At 45.1% G+C, this 15236-nt stretch overlaps 1 protein-coding gene across 1 annotated transcript; it reads left to right on the top strand.

Moving 5' to 3' along the window:
• Positions 1 to 483: 483 nt before the first annotated feature.
• On the top strand, positions 484 to 13866 carry TTLL2 (tubulin tyrosine ligase like 2). Its single transcript, XM_033234229.1, has 3 exons — positions 484 to 616; positions 10607 to 10763; positions 12083 to 13866. The coding sequence occupies exon 3, from the start codon at positions 12101 to 12103 to the stop codon at positions 13658 to 13660; it is 1560 nt and encodes a 519-aa protein (XP_033090120.1). The 5' UTR covers positions 484 to 616; positions 10607 to 10763; positions 12083 to 12100; the 3' UTR covers positions 13661 to 13866.
• The last annotated feature ends 1370 nt before the right edge of the window (positions 13867 to 15236 follow it).

Raw genomic sequence — 15236 nt, 5'->3', positions numbered from 1 at the left:
AGCCTGAGGGTGGAGAGTCTACGGCTCTGAGATGCCAGGAAGGCCTCTCCAGTTCCTGTAGTGCTGAACTGCAGGGGTGGCAGGCACATGGTGGGAGCTGGAAGGAGGGGTCCAACTGGGATCTCTGGTGCAAATGTGGCTTAAACAAAAAGATACACATTCATTTTGGAAACCCAACTGTTTTGTGTAGAACTAAAATATTTTAAGATTCTATGTGGGTAAAGTGACAGGAGACCCCAGGAAGAACAGGCACCTCCCCACCAGGCCTGCCCTCTATGCGTTGCCCTGTGAGGCCTCAGGCATGGGGACTGGCAAAAGGCCCACTGGGGCAGAGAGAGAACTCTGAAGCTTGGAGGAAGGAAGGTGTGATGAAGCCTGGGTCCCTGTCCCTAAGGGGTCCTGACACTCTGGGCCCCGCCCTGAATCCATGACTGGCCTCCCCTTTGTGAGGAGAGCAGGCCCTGCATCATCAGGCAACCAGCACTCCCTCCAGCCTCCCGCTCATTTCAGTTGGGCGCTGCAGCTGCTGCACAGAAACCCACAGAAGCCACCCTCAGAACCAGCACCCAGTGAGAAGGCCTGACCTGTGTTCCTCCACACCAAACCAGGTGCTGGGGTAAGTCTAGGAGGTGACATGCAGGATGGGAGGGTGGCCCCACACACACCATTGTCTCAGGACCAGCCCCTTCCTGAGAGCACAGGGGCCAGGGTCGCTAGGAGCAGCGAGTGTGCATTGGGAACCCCGGGGCAACTGGTAGTCAGCCCTTCACACTCCCTCAAAGGAAAAGCAGTCCAGGGTTGTGTGAAGTCAGGTAATTTCCAATCCAAAAAGTTCGTATGGTGTCCAGTGCCTCCTGCGGGCTGAGGTGCCAGTTATATAAGAGGGCATGAAGTAGACCCAATTCTGAGACTGAAGTTACCAAAGGAGGGGAGTGTACGTGAAATGCATCCCATAGTGGGTACAGGAAATTCAACTGAGTTCAGAGTCGATTGAATGGCCGCTGTGTTCTGGGAACTATGACAGATGCTAGGGTTATGAGACTGAAGAGGATCATCTGGGAAACACACATGGCTGTAATTTAGGGCCGAGTACAATTTTTTCCATAGGGTTGGTGTGAAGTGGTGTGGACCCCATATGGGGAAAAGAGAATCCCCCCAGTGGGGGAAAGGAAGGGCTTCGAGGAGGAGTGGGCATTCATGCTGGGCTTCCTGGCAGAGGTGGGCTTCCATCGGCAGAAACTCAGGGGCTCTGGAGGCCTCTGAGGCTGAGGAGGGTGGGCTGAAGCACTGGGCTCCTGTTGTCACACGCGAGCGGGAAGCGGAATGTGACAGGCCTAACAGTGACCGAGGATGGGTGTAAGGCCCTGAGTGCATGCCGGCCTGTGGCCTCCACCCCGCAGGCAGAGGTCACGGTGAGGGAAGAGACCACACCTGCACATCTCCCATCTGCAAAGGGGCAAAGTCAGTTCTCCCAACTTGGGCTAGTGATGGCGTTTGCATTTCAAGCAGCTCAGTCTACCCCAGGTTTGTTGGAAAGGAGGCTACTCTGGGTGTCTCGGGGCTGAGCATACACATGGGACGGTTTGACCTCTGTGACCTTAGAACTTTCTTAAGAAAACAGAACTTTCCTGTTAATTAACAGAAAAAATAGTGCATGGTCTCTGGTTTGATAATAAAATAATTATTTTTTGTTTCAAGTGATACAAATTTTTATTCAAAAGAACATTTATGTAGGAAGTTTTTTTAAGTTGATCAACTCAGAAAACAGGACTGTCTCACCTATAATTGGGGTGAGAAGCATTCTACATTCCATATAAACCGTAAGCCACAGCTGTCAACTACGCATCAGGATAGGTGGCCGGCAGGATGTTGACCATTTACAGTTCAAGTGCTTGAGGGTGATTGATCTCCACAAATTTCTTCACTGACCTAGAACAATCCTGCACAAGCCTTGCGGCTACTGCTTGTTCCCACCCAATAAAGGTGGGATATTTTGTGCGTCTGCACCAAGCTTGTCCAACCCGAAGCCCTCGGGTCTCATGTAACCCAGGAGAGCTTTGAATGTGACCCAACCCAAATTTGTAAACTTTCTTAAAACATCATGAGTTTTTTGTGATTATGTTTTTTGTTTTTAGCTCATCAGCTGTTGTTAGTGTGAGTGTATTTTATGTGTGGCCCAAGACAATTCTTCTTCTTCCAATGTGGTCAGGGAAGCCAAAAGCCTGGACACCCCTGGTAGACAATGTAAATCAAAGAAATTGGCCAAGGCAAATCTAAATCATTTAAGAAGTTTATGTGCCAAGGTTAAGGACGCACCCAGAAAAAAGAACACAGAACCACAGGAAAAGGCCGTGGCTTATGCTTTTTCCCCTGAAGAGGATCTGGGGACCTTACGAAGTAAAGGGAAAAGAGTGGGTATTGTGGGAAAGAGGAAGAAAAAAAAAAAAAAAAAAGGAGAGTCGATAAGAGGGAAGCAGTTGCAATTTTTTGAATCTTTGGTCAGCATCCACTGAATATACATTTTATAAGTGGGGCGGGGAGAGGAGCAGTCGCTTAGCATTTGTCTTCCTCAGTGAAACTTCATTTTTACATAAGATGAGATAAACATGGGACAGAGGATGCCATCAGCTATGCATTTGCCTCAGGCAAGTGGAGGGATGACTTTGAGTTCTGTCCTTTGTCCCGTGCCTGTGAAGATGAGCTGTCATTTCACATTGCCAGGGTGAAATTCAGCAGAGCTGTTCTTGGGTAAAGACATTGGAGCCCACCAGGAATTCCCTTGTGAGGGAGGTCTGTATGTAGCTTTTTCATCTTTGCAGCCATCTTATTTAGGAGTAAAATAGGAGGCAGGTTTGCCTGATGCACTTTCCGGCTTGACTTTTCCCTTTGGGTTAGTGGGTTTGGGGTCCTGAGATTTATTTTCCTTTTACAACAACTCACTTCTAAATTTGGAACTCACTGTGCTAAGCTGTGTAGAACAACAGCTGTGTGTATGAATTTTACATTCACACCAAGATGACATATAGGTTTTTACATATTTATGGCTTGGCTACATGAGTGGCTACTAACAGTTAAAAAGTGAAGGAAACCATATTTGCACAAGAGACATGGAAACATACAGGTTATGTATGGTGAATCTCCAGGAATTCCAAGTAAAGCAGGGAAATGCTTTTGTAATTAATCTCTGAAATCCTAAAAGTATAGGTCTTTTTATATAAAAATGTACAGTTTTCTTTCTATCTCTTGCATATGAAAGAAACAAAGACCAGCATTGCCTATTCATTGGCCCATGTCTTCTTCGGTTCTCTATGGTGGTGAAAACTCCTTTTACAGTATCTAGTATCAAGGTCACTTAAGAAGGGCCCCTCTCCTTGACCCCAAAATATTTTCTCCTCATTTCAGTTCGATGACAACTGAAATTCTTGGTGTTGAATCACATGGTTTAACACTTCAGCTGGATCCTGGGTCAAATGGAAAGTTGCTCCGGGGCTGTCTGTCCTTTAAGTAGCGAATGTGCCAAAAAGATAAAATGTGAAGAAAAAGACTCTTAGTTATTTTTGTAGAGTCTGTCTTGGACAGAAGAAAGCAGCAAAACTAGGAGCTGTTGGCTAAGGAGGCTGCTGTCCCTGGGAGCCGCTCTCTCCTACTGTATCCTGCTGTCCCTCAGTCTTCCGGGCAAACCAGTGGGTCCTCACGTAGGTATCAGGATTCCTGCAGTGATGGAATACATTATTTTTGGCTGACTTCTTTGCCATGGGACCCCATACACCCAGGAATATCATCAAGGTATGGAAAAGGGGGGCTCTTCCCCCTTCCTATGCCAGGAGGCTGTGGCCCCTAAGAAACTGCATTGCTCCTGCTCATTAGAATGCTGTCTGTGCCCTGATGACATTGACTGTTCTAGCCCTTGAAGAGGGAAGAGCTGTGCTGGCTTCAAAGTGACTCTCTGTTGGCTGCATGGTGGAAGATGCCGTATGTGCTTCCTTGTTCTAGGTGTGTATGCAGTTGGGTTAAATGGTGGCTCAGCACTGAATGGTGGGTGGTATTTTCCTTCCAGGTGAGGACTCTGACCTTAGAAGTTTTCAGCAGGTGGCATTTCACAGTAACGGAGTCTGACATACACAAACAGAACATTCGCCTACAGTGCCTGCTCTTGTAGGCTGTGATGTGGCAACGAATCTCCAGGATCCCGGCGTTTACATCCTCTGAGCTTGGTACTGGGTTCTTCACCAGTGATAGTGAGATTCTGGGCAGGGCTTTCCCTACTTATGGAAACGGGCACAAGGGCCTCCACTGTCTGGGCGTGCACTCCCACCTCCCTTCCAGGACACTGGTTGGGGGAATAGCTCAGATGTGCTCTACTTGCCTTCTGGAAGCTTCTATGTGGAAGTCTGACTGCACTCTCCTGGGATTCCCAGGCAGGGAATCTTTATATAGTAGGTCTCATTGACAAAAGAGCACTTTCAGCGTCTGCAGTTCAAAAGGCCCAACCCTCTCTCTGTGGCCCCAGCCTCCTTAAGGACCTGCTCACAGAACCCCTCCCACGGGCCACACCTGAAACACAGGCTCCCACCTCAGGAAGCTTTTGGCGGTGCCAGGTGGAGATCGTGACGTTGCTGATATAATCAGAAAGCTCCTTGGTAGTTTACATATTATTAGCAAAACTACACTTTTACCACTTCAGAGACTATCATGACTCAACAGTGTGACTTCCCAGTGAGGCTGAAAACCCTCACTGAGGCCCTGAAAACTCAAATACGGTTTGTCAAAATTTTGAGATTATATTGGATGACTTCTTTTCAGATAAAGCTTGTAGGCCTGGAGAGCTGTTTGAATTGGGCTGTTCTGTCTATGCTCAGGGTTAAGACTGGGTTGGTTATATTGACATGTGTTCCAGCTTCTGCCCCAAATAAGTGGCAAATACTGTGAAATAATTCATATTTCACGTTATATTTTTGTTGTAATATATTTGTATATTTGTATAGTAATTTGTATCATATTACATGTCCCTTTGTCTTTTAAATCTGAGTACTGTGAACCTAATTTAATATTCTCTAGATAATTTTAATTATTGATTATAAACTTTGGCTAATATAAATGGATGCCTTCAGGGCCTACCCAGGACCCAGCCTCTGCAATCAAGTGCCCTAGACCACTGTAGTTTTATGTGTTATTTGTATCTTTCGTGAATTTGATTATGCTAGTGGTTGTTCTTGTCTGGTTCAGCACCATCTCACCAATTTCCCACCAGCACATCTGATGGATCATAGGCTAGAAGACCAAATATTCAAAGGCATATTTTATATTATATAAATGTTTCCATGTATATATATGTACATACACTCAGATGTCATATGCACACATGTGCACACGTGCACACACACACTGATTTAAGCACTGAGAGTAAAAGTGTAGAACTTACTTTATTTGTTCAAATGTCAGGTTAGTGATGTTTGTTTTCATTGGGAGTAGATATTCCACTGAATTTTGGGTTCAGAGCCAAGAGGGTTAAGTTAGCCATAAATCTCCTGGCTTCCAACCTAGAAAAAAGATGTTATAAAAATGGAGGAAGAATTTTAGGCAGAAATGAGCAATGGAATGGGAATTGTGTATCTATATTACTTATACTCAGTATAGTTTTTCAATGGTTTAAATAAAAACAATGTACTGGCCAGGTGCGGTGGCTCATTTCTGTAGTCCCAGCACTTTGGGAGACTGAGGCAGGTGGATCACCTGAGGTCAGGAGTTTGAGACCAGTCTGATTGACATGATGAAGCCCCGTCTCTACTAAAAGTACAAAACATATTATCCAGGCATGGTGGTGCCCACCTGTAATCCCAGTTACTTGAGAGGCTGAGGCAGGAGAATCGCTTGAACCAGGGAGGCAGAGGTTGCAGTGAGCCGAGTGCGCCATTGTACTCCAGCCTAGGGGACAAGAGCAAAAATCCATCTCTCTCTCACACACACACACACACACAAAGAAAGAAAAGAAAACAATATACAACATGTTTTATTCCATTAATGTGAAGGAAAAGATGTAGCCCCTTGTTACCCTCCCTCCCTGCATTCTGGTGTGTTAGTTCATTCATTTATTCCACAAACTTGAGGGCACCATGTCCAGGAACACAGATCAAAAAGACAGCCCTGGCCTGGTATTTCAGCCAGCAAGGCAGCCAATGGACATTTCCCAAATCACACAGGCCTCAGGACCAAAATGGACAGTGAGGGAGGACGTTTGGGATGGAGGCTCAGCCAGAGACCCTGGAGGGCAGCAGAGGCATTCCCATGATCCCTTCTGCAGTGCGCAACACTGCAGCACGAGCTCGACAGCACCCCACTAGGCAAGCCTGCAGCTCAACTCCTTGTCCAGCAGGACCCAGTCGCTCCCCGGGTGTGCTGGGAGAACACAGGACGAGGCTGTTGTGTACCAACGCCCTTCCTGTTCCTGCACAAGTTCGCTTTCTAAGAGCTATTCAGTACAAATGAGTGTCATTTTCTCTTTATTTTCATTATTTTATTTTATTAACTGAAAAATAATTGTATATATTCATAGGGTACCTAGTGAAGTTTTGTCACATATATTGTACAGCGATCTGATCAGAGTAATTAGCGTATCCATTGTCTCAAATATTTATCATTTCCTGTGGTGGGGATGTTCAATATTGTCCTTCCAGCTATTTGAAACTATTATGTATAATACTACTGTTAACCCTGGTCACCCTGCAGTGGCATAGAGCACTAGGACTCCTTCCTCCTGTGTGACTGTGATTTTGTGTGCTTTAAAATATGTCTCCCTATGCCCCCTTCTCCTAGCCTTCCCAGCCTCTAGAATCCTCTGTTGTGCTTGTTACTTCAATTAGATACATTTTTTTAAGCTTCTATATAGGAGTAAGAACACGTGATGTTTAACTTTCTGTTCTCAGCTTATTTCACTTTACATAATGTTCTCTAGTTCCATCCATGATGACATGAATGACAGGATTTCATGCTGTTTTGAGGCTGAATAGTGATAAAGTGAAGTAAATATGGCCTGATAAGGGCTCTGTACTTCTATATTTGAGTCCTTGTGGATGAACCGTAACCCAACTTAATAGGTAGACAAGATTGCAACCCCAACTTAGCAGTGTGCACCTGTAACAGTCGCTGAGTCCTGGCCAATCCTAGCAGCCGCACTTCAACCACTCACACATTGCTGAGTGTTCAAACTGTGTTCAAATAAGGCAAACACCAACCTGTAACTAATCCAGCTGTTTCTATACCTCACTCCTGATTTCTATACATTGCTTTACTTTTTATATCTCTAAATTTGTTCTGACGACGAGGCACCCCTGGTGTCTCTCTGAATCTGCTGTGATTCTGAAAGGTGTGCAATTCGTGAATTGTTCGTTGCTCAACTAAACTCTGTTACATTTAATTTGGCTGAAGTTTTTCTTTTAACGATAGTATTCCATTGTTAAAAGAAAAACCTTAGATAAACTAAATGTAACAGAGTTTAACTAAGCAAGAACTATTCACGAATTTGGCAGTCACCAAACCAGAATAGGTTCAAAGACCCCATACTGTGTCCGGGTGGATGAGAAATCATGCAGAGAAAAAGGAAAGTGAGGCGTGGAAAATGGAAGTGAGGTACAGAACCTCCTGGTCGTTACAGCACGGGGTTTGCCTTTTTTGAACATGGTTTGAGCAGTCGACCACCTGCAATTGGCTGATTAGTAGTGTGCTAGTCACTGCTTGTTGATTAGTACAAGAGTGGGCTACAGTCTGTTTACCCTGCCCTTGGCTGACAGCTCCCTGTGTATGAAGAATCCTTTAGACCCAACTTATAAGGAGGCAGCATTAGACTAAACTCAATAGAGCAGATACCACATTTCCCGTATCCATCTGTCCCTGAATGGACCCCTGGGTAGATTCCAGGTCTTGGCTATTGTGACTGTACTGCAGTAAACACGGGGTACAGATGCCTCTTGGATGAACTGTTTCCTTTCCTTCCGACAGATGCCCAGTGTTGGGGGGAGCTGCAGGATCATGGGGGGTTCTGTTTGTAATTTATGAGGGGGCTCCATGCTGCTCTCCACAGTGGCTGTACTGCTTTTCATTCCCACCAACAGTGTATAAGAGTCCCCTTTTCTCCACATCCTCGCCAGCCAGCCCCCTTCACTGAAAGAAGAAATAATAATACATAATTATGATGTAATATTAATATATCTCATTAACTGTTATCACTGTGTTCTATATTTGGTGTAGTATATAAGATATTACTGTTGTATACTAATCTGTATTCGGTATTAATAATACACTATTTAGCATATAAATTAAGCATATAATTAAATCAATTCCCTGCCATGAGTCGTGGGTGGCATTGCTCATCCCCATCCTCCTTCGCAGCGATGGGAACTTTGTCCCCTCAGCACAGACCAAGGAAGAAAATCTGCAGGGAGAGCTGTCCTGTTACCATAGGGACAAGAGTCCCTCTGAGACAAGACAGTGGTTTTGCTCATTGGCTCAGCTGCCCTGTTCCAGAACAGGGGCTCAGCATCACTGTTGCAGAGCTAAAAATTGCACTGAAGAGGTTGTGGTCTTGTTTGTTCTAAACAGGCAGTCTCTACCCAACAGGCAGACTCCACCACTACAGCTAGGGTGATGGAACATCCTCAGGCAGCTTTAAAAACAGCACTTGCTTCCTTCAGAAGTGGGAGGTGGAGCCATTTAACTGAAAAGAAGCATTTCCTCCCCTTTGTGTGGGCCTCGGGGGTCTCCTTCCCACCTCTGTCCCCCACCCTGGGATGATGGCCAAGCAGGCCACACACTGACCCACACCGCAGCCCGCACCCCGGCCCTCTTCACAGCCACAGGGCAAGGTCCTGGCTCTCCCTCCCGTGCCAGGGGCTGCAGATGTGTCCCAGCTGACTTTAACAAACTGCACATGCTTCCCCCACACAAACCAACCACTGGCCGTGGTCAGCATCTTCATCTGAGAAAGGCAGGATACAAGACATCTGCAGTAGTTCCAAAAGGACTTTGAGAAGAAAAAGTTCTTGAGTACGCGTTGCTCTCTGGAGGACACTCCAATGGGAAGGCGGATGTATAGTCGAAATGGGGTCCCCAACCCAGCATGGCTTGTCTGGGCAGCCCTGGGAAGGGGCAAAGCCTCATGAACTACTCCAGGGAGGGCCGGCCACTCCTCTTGCTGCTGTGTAGAGAAGGAACTGAGGTTTGCAGACCCGCCCTGTCTGGGACGGACACTCACTGACCAGGCACCATGGAACCTGCAGGGGCCAGGCTGGGCCCCAAGAGCCAATTCCAGGGGAAGCAGGGCTCAGGCCAGGGCGCGCCAGGCCTCTAGAGCCTCTGATGTGACGTTCTCAAGGATAGGAAAAGGTGGGGGTGCCAGACACTGCACAACATTCAGTCTGCAGTCTGGCGCGGTGTCCCCACATTGGTTTGTGAAATGGCGACCGAGCTTCCACAAGATTCCAGAGGGAGCTGTGATCAGATAAGTTTGGAAAACAGCGTAATTCTTGGTGATAGAAAAAAAGCATTTTTAACTTCGTTTAATCCAATATCCATGGTTATTCCACTCTGGATTTCCTCCTACCCACACATGCACACACATACACACACAGCACACACACAATACACACATAGATAACACACACAACATACAACACACAGACATACAACGCACCACACACACAACACATGCATAACATACACATAGCACATACCCACAACACACACACAACACAAAACATACACACAATATAAGCAGCATACACACAACATACACATATATACCACATGCAACACAACACACACACAACACAAAACTTACACACAATATAAGCAGCATACACACAACACACAACATACACACACAGCACATACAACACACACAACACATGAAACACACAACACACATACATACCACATATAACACACAATACACATTCACATATACACACACAGCAGACATAGCACATACAACACACCACATGCAATACAACACACACTCATATACAACATAAAACATACAACAAATAGCACAAATATAACACACACCACATACAACACATGACACACACACGATGCATACAACACAATACACAATATACACACAACATAAACACACAGCACATACAACACACAAACTTATGCATACCACATGTAACACACAACACACACAACATAAATACATCACAAGCAACACACACTACTCATACAACATACACACAACACACAGCACACATACATGCTAGATGCAACACAACACACATGACACACATGCATGCCATATGCAACACACAATACACTCACAACACATAACATACACACAACACATACCACATGTGACACACAATACACACAACACGCACAGACAACACAGAAACAACAAACACACTCAACAGGCACAACATAGTCACACACACACACACTCTGCTTGAAACACTTGTTAATAGCATGGAAAAGAGTTTGAAAGCATTACTGTAAACTGGGATGATTGAATTTTAATAACCATGATGGATTGATCAATTCTGTATATTCCTTGTCAAAGCAACAGCAACACTGGAGAGCTGTGTGTTCATTGCTGATGCTGCTTTGTTCACAGATCTTTGAGAACCACCACCCCAGCCTGTATCCTTAACGTTCCATCCGAGGCAAACTACACTGAGCAGCTGCCTGCAGGCCTGGGAGCAAGGTTACAGGAAGCAGGTGTCTCCATCCCTCCCTGGCAAGGCCGCCCAATATCAACGCTGGAGAAAAAGGTGGGTGGGCAAGCCAAGTAGTTTCTTCCTTCCTCCCTCCCTCCCTCCCTTCATTCCTTCCTTCCTTCCTTCCCTCCTTCCTTTCTTCCTTCTTTCCCCTCCCCTCTTCCTTTTTCTTTTTCTTTCCTCCTCTCCTTCCTTTCCTTCCTCCTTCCTGCCCTCTCTCCTTCCTCCTTTTCTACTCTTTCGTTCCCTCATATCCTCCTTCCTTTCTTCCCTTCCTCCCTCCTTCCTTTCTTGTGAAACCTTCACTGAAAGTACAGCATCTGTCAAAACATGCTTTTTATATCAATCAGAAATTTTCAAGTACTATAAATTTCTGCCAAGTAAGTTATTTATATCATTATGTGATCAATTTTGCATGAACAATACAAATCAAAATCACCTTAACTTGAAAATTTTGATGGGCACATTGTCTCAGGACTTTGAAATGCGTACATTTTTACCAAGAGGCTTTGACATTTTTTACCTTTTCTCTAGATCTTAATGAAACATCAGACTTCACCATCAGTTATGATCTTGTTAAGAATTATTCTGCTTTCCTTCTTTGAAGTTCAAAAGAATATTTCAAATCTGCATTTTATCTTTTAAAATGTGAGGCAAAATCTCCACATTATTATTTTAACTGAATAGGTTTTAAAAACTTAAGTTGTTCTTTACGACTCTCTTTCTCACTAATAACCACTTATTTGAGTGACGTAAGCCTCTGCGCACCGAAACCCCTCCAGTGGGCCTGACGGGTCAAGAGGGTGCTTGGGGAACCACGGTAGATGCCTGGCCTTCTTAAATTTCTCAGGCCAATAGAACTCTTACTAATGTTATGACATCATTGTTTCACACCTCTTGTAACATACTTGAATTCATTTAACTAAATAAAAGTTGACATTCGTGTTTTGTTCTTAATCATGCTCAACATTTAGGCCAACAGGATATGCCGCAGATATGGTTCTGCAGGGACTCAGTCCTCAAAAGTCTGATGCAGTATTTGCAAACATTTTTAACATGTTACTAACACAATGCAATAGCAGGGTAAAATCTGAAGAATACAGATTTTATTGTTTGCATAGTACATAAGATATTATCGTTGTATACAATACTATGTATACAATATGTTGTATACAGGACAAGATGGATTTATTCTAATAAAGGGAGCAGAGATGGGTGCATCAGTGAAGAGACATGGGTGTCCGGTGAGACTGCACAGTGGAGGGTGGGCAGGCAGGACAGCTGGCAGCACTAGGTGCATGCTTTCATCAGAAAAATCTACTGGGTTATGGTCTTGACCACTCTCCTAACCTTTCTCAATGATCCATTCTTAGAAAAGGAAACCTCATTTGATGGAGGAAGATGAACCTTCAGGGGCCCTCTTGAAGCCACTGGTTTTTCGTGTTGATGAGACCACCCCGGCTGTGGTGCAAAGCGTCCTCCTGGAGCGGGGGTGGAATAAGTTTGACGAGCAGGAGCAGAACGCGGAGGACTGGAACTTGTACTGGAGGACGTCCTCTTTCCGAATGACCGAACACATCAATGTTAAACCGTGGCAGCAGCTAAACCACCACCCTGGAACCACCAAGCTTACCAGGAAAGACTGTTTGGCCAAACACCTGAAGCATATGAGGAGGATGTACAGCACTTCCCTGTACCAGTTCATCCCCCTGACCTTCGTCATGCCCAATGACTACACCAAGTTTGTGGCTGAATACTTTCAGGAGAGGCAGATGCTGGGCACCAAGCGTAGCTATTGGATTTGCAAGCCTGCTGAGTTATCTCGTGGGAGGGGGATACTAATTTTCAGTGACTTCAAAGACTTCATTGTTGATGATATGTACATAGTGCAGAAATATATCTCCAACCCTTTACTTATTGGCAGATATAAGTGTGATCTCCGCATCTATGTTTGTGTTACCGGCTTTAAGCCTTTGACCATTTATGTTTATCAGGAAGGGTTGGTTCGGTTTGCCACGGAAAAGTTTGACCTCAGTAACTTGCAAAACAATTACGCCCATTTGACCAACAGCAGCATTAATAAATCCGGGGCCTCTTATGAGAAGATCAAAGAAGTGATTGGTCATGGTTGTAAGTGGACGCTCAGCAGATTCTTTTCCTACCTCCGTAGCTGGGATGTGGACGATCTGCTTTTGTGGAAGAAAATCCACCGCATGGTTATTCTCACCATTCTCGCCATTGCGCCATCCGTCCCCTTTGCTGCCAATTGCTTTGAGCTCTTTGGGTTTGATGTTTTGATTGACGACAGCTTGAAACCATGGCTTTTAGAGGTCAACTGCAGCCCAGACTTGACCTTGGATTGTTCAACAGATGTGTTGAAGAGAAAACTTGTCCACGATATTATTGACCTGATTTACTTAAACGGTCTAAGAAATGAGGGGAGAGAAGCCAGTAACGCCACACATAGAAATTCCAACATCGACGCTGCAAAAAGTGACAGAGGTGGGCTTGATGCTCATTACTGTCTTCCTTATGAGTCTCTTTCATTCACAAGCAGAATGTACAACAAGGATGACTCTGTGGTGGAGAAAGCTGTGAGTGTGCATCCTAAAGCTGCACCTGCCTCCCAGCTGGAAGGAGAGATGAGTGGGCAGGAGGATTTTCATCTGTCAACAAAGGAGATGGCACAAAGCAAGCCCAAGATACAGAGCAGACACACGCCTCACAAGACACTCATGCCCTACGCGTCCCTCTTCCAGTCGCACTCCTCCAAGACCAAGACCTCCCCGCGTGTCCTCTCAGACCACGGCAAAGCTCCAGATCTCCAAGCAGGCAACTTTGTTCTTGTTTTTCCTTTCAATGAAGCGACTCTTGGAGCTTCTAGAAATGGATTAAATGTCAAAAGAATAATCCAAGAGCTCCAGAAACTAATGAATAAGCAACATTCCTAAGTGGTAAAAAATAAAATCAAGGAAAAGTGACATGGATTTTTAAAAACCAAGGATTCTTATCCTAGAGAAAGCAATAGTTCAAGTTCCTAACCTGTGCCACCAGCATGTTAACTATGTCATTGGAACTGAAGATGTGGCTGTATGTATAAATATAACAGCTCTGACAAAGCACAATATGTTCAAGTGGTGATTACACTACATCACATGTTTATTTGCTCAGGTGTCTTGAAAGAATTCTACAAATACCACACAGCCTCCTACTGGTAATTGAATATGCTACGCTACAATTATGCTATGTATGTATTTAAACAGGAGAAAAAGATTATTCTAATATTTTTAAAGGATTATTAGGTGAAAACAGTATAAAAGAGGCCAGGAGTTAACTTTCTGTGTTTTGTTTAATCAACCATTTATTTGTGAAAATTATTTTGTTAACGTACAGATCAGACAATCATTCAGAGTGAGATAAATCACTGAAAGCCCTAATGACCCTGTTGTTTACAAATTCTGGGCCCTAAATCAGGCTTGGTACCAAAGAGCTCCCTGTGGGGGGCATCCGTCTGCTGTATTTAAATAGTGGCCCCCTTGGCCTTGTCACCGTTTGGTTACCATCACAGCATGCGAGGTCACGGCCTCCCCGACCAAAGTATGCTGTCATTCCTGCCACAGACATAAACATTCCAGTAGGTTACTTGAAAACATTATTCCAGTGAAAGTAGTCAGACACAAAGGCCACATGTTGTATGACTCCGTTGATATGGAATGTCAGAACTGGCAAATCCATCGAAAGCAGATTGGTGGTTTAGGGGAGGGGTAATGAGGAGTGCCTGCTAATGGGTAGGGGGCTTCCCTTTGGGGTGATGAAAATGTTCTGGGACTATATAGAGGTGATGGTTGCACAACATGGGGAATTCACTAAATATCACTAATGGTACATTTTATGTTGTGTGTGTTTTACCACAATAAAAAAGTTAAAAGTTGGCCATGGTGGCTCATACCTTCGATCCCAGCATTTTAGGAGGACAAGGTGGGAGGATCTCTTGAGCCCAGGTGTTTAAGACCAGTTTGGACAACATAACAAGACTCTTCTTACTTTAAAAAAAAAAAAAAAGAAAACTTTTTTTAATTAAAGAAAAAAGGTGGGGATGGGGAAGCGCAGACAGGCGTATCTCCCAGCAGGTTCCTGGGTGGGCAGGCCTGCTTGTAGGTCATAGCTGAGAAGAGCCATTTGAGGAGACCCACCGTGGACCAAGGTCAGAAGTCAGCCTGCAGGGGCACTGCTGGATGCATGCCTCCAGGGTCCCCAGGTGGACAGAACCACTCTCAGTCTGCAGGCAGTAGGGGCCAGGACTGAGGTCCAAGGCCCTTTGAGGATCTACCATAGGAAAGAGGTTGGCAAGCCTACTCCGGGGACGGAATGGTGTGTCTCCTGGCAGAACCCTGGCTGGGCAGAACTCTCCCAGACCATAGCCTGGAAGGAAGGACGAGACCCAAGCCCCAGGGCTATGTCAGGATCTGCAAGGGTTCAAGTTCATTAAGCTCCACCCAGGGGGACTGGTGGGTGAGACTCCAGCAG

Source organism: Trachypithecus francoisi, unplaced genomic scaffold, assembly GCF_009764315.1.
Source record: "Trachypithecus francoisi isolate TF-2019V2 unplaced genomic scaffold, Tfra_2.0 Lachesis_group15, whole genome shotgun sequence".
NCBI classification, from domain to species: Eukaryota; Metazoa; Chordata; class Mammalia; order Primates; family Cercopithecidae; genus Trachypithecus; species Trachypithecus francoisi.
Note: the sequence above shows the minus strand (reverse complement) of the source record. Positions and strands in the feature narration are given on the sequence as shown.

What these genes read in the sequence shown, in the direction of transcription:
- TTLL2 (XM_033234229.1), top strand. Translation starts at nt 12,101, where the DNA reads ATGGAGGAAGATGAACCTTCAGGGGCCCTCTTGAAGCCACTGGTTTTT.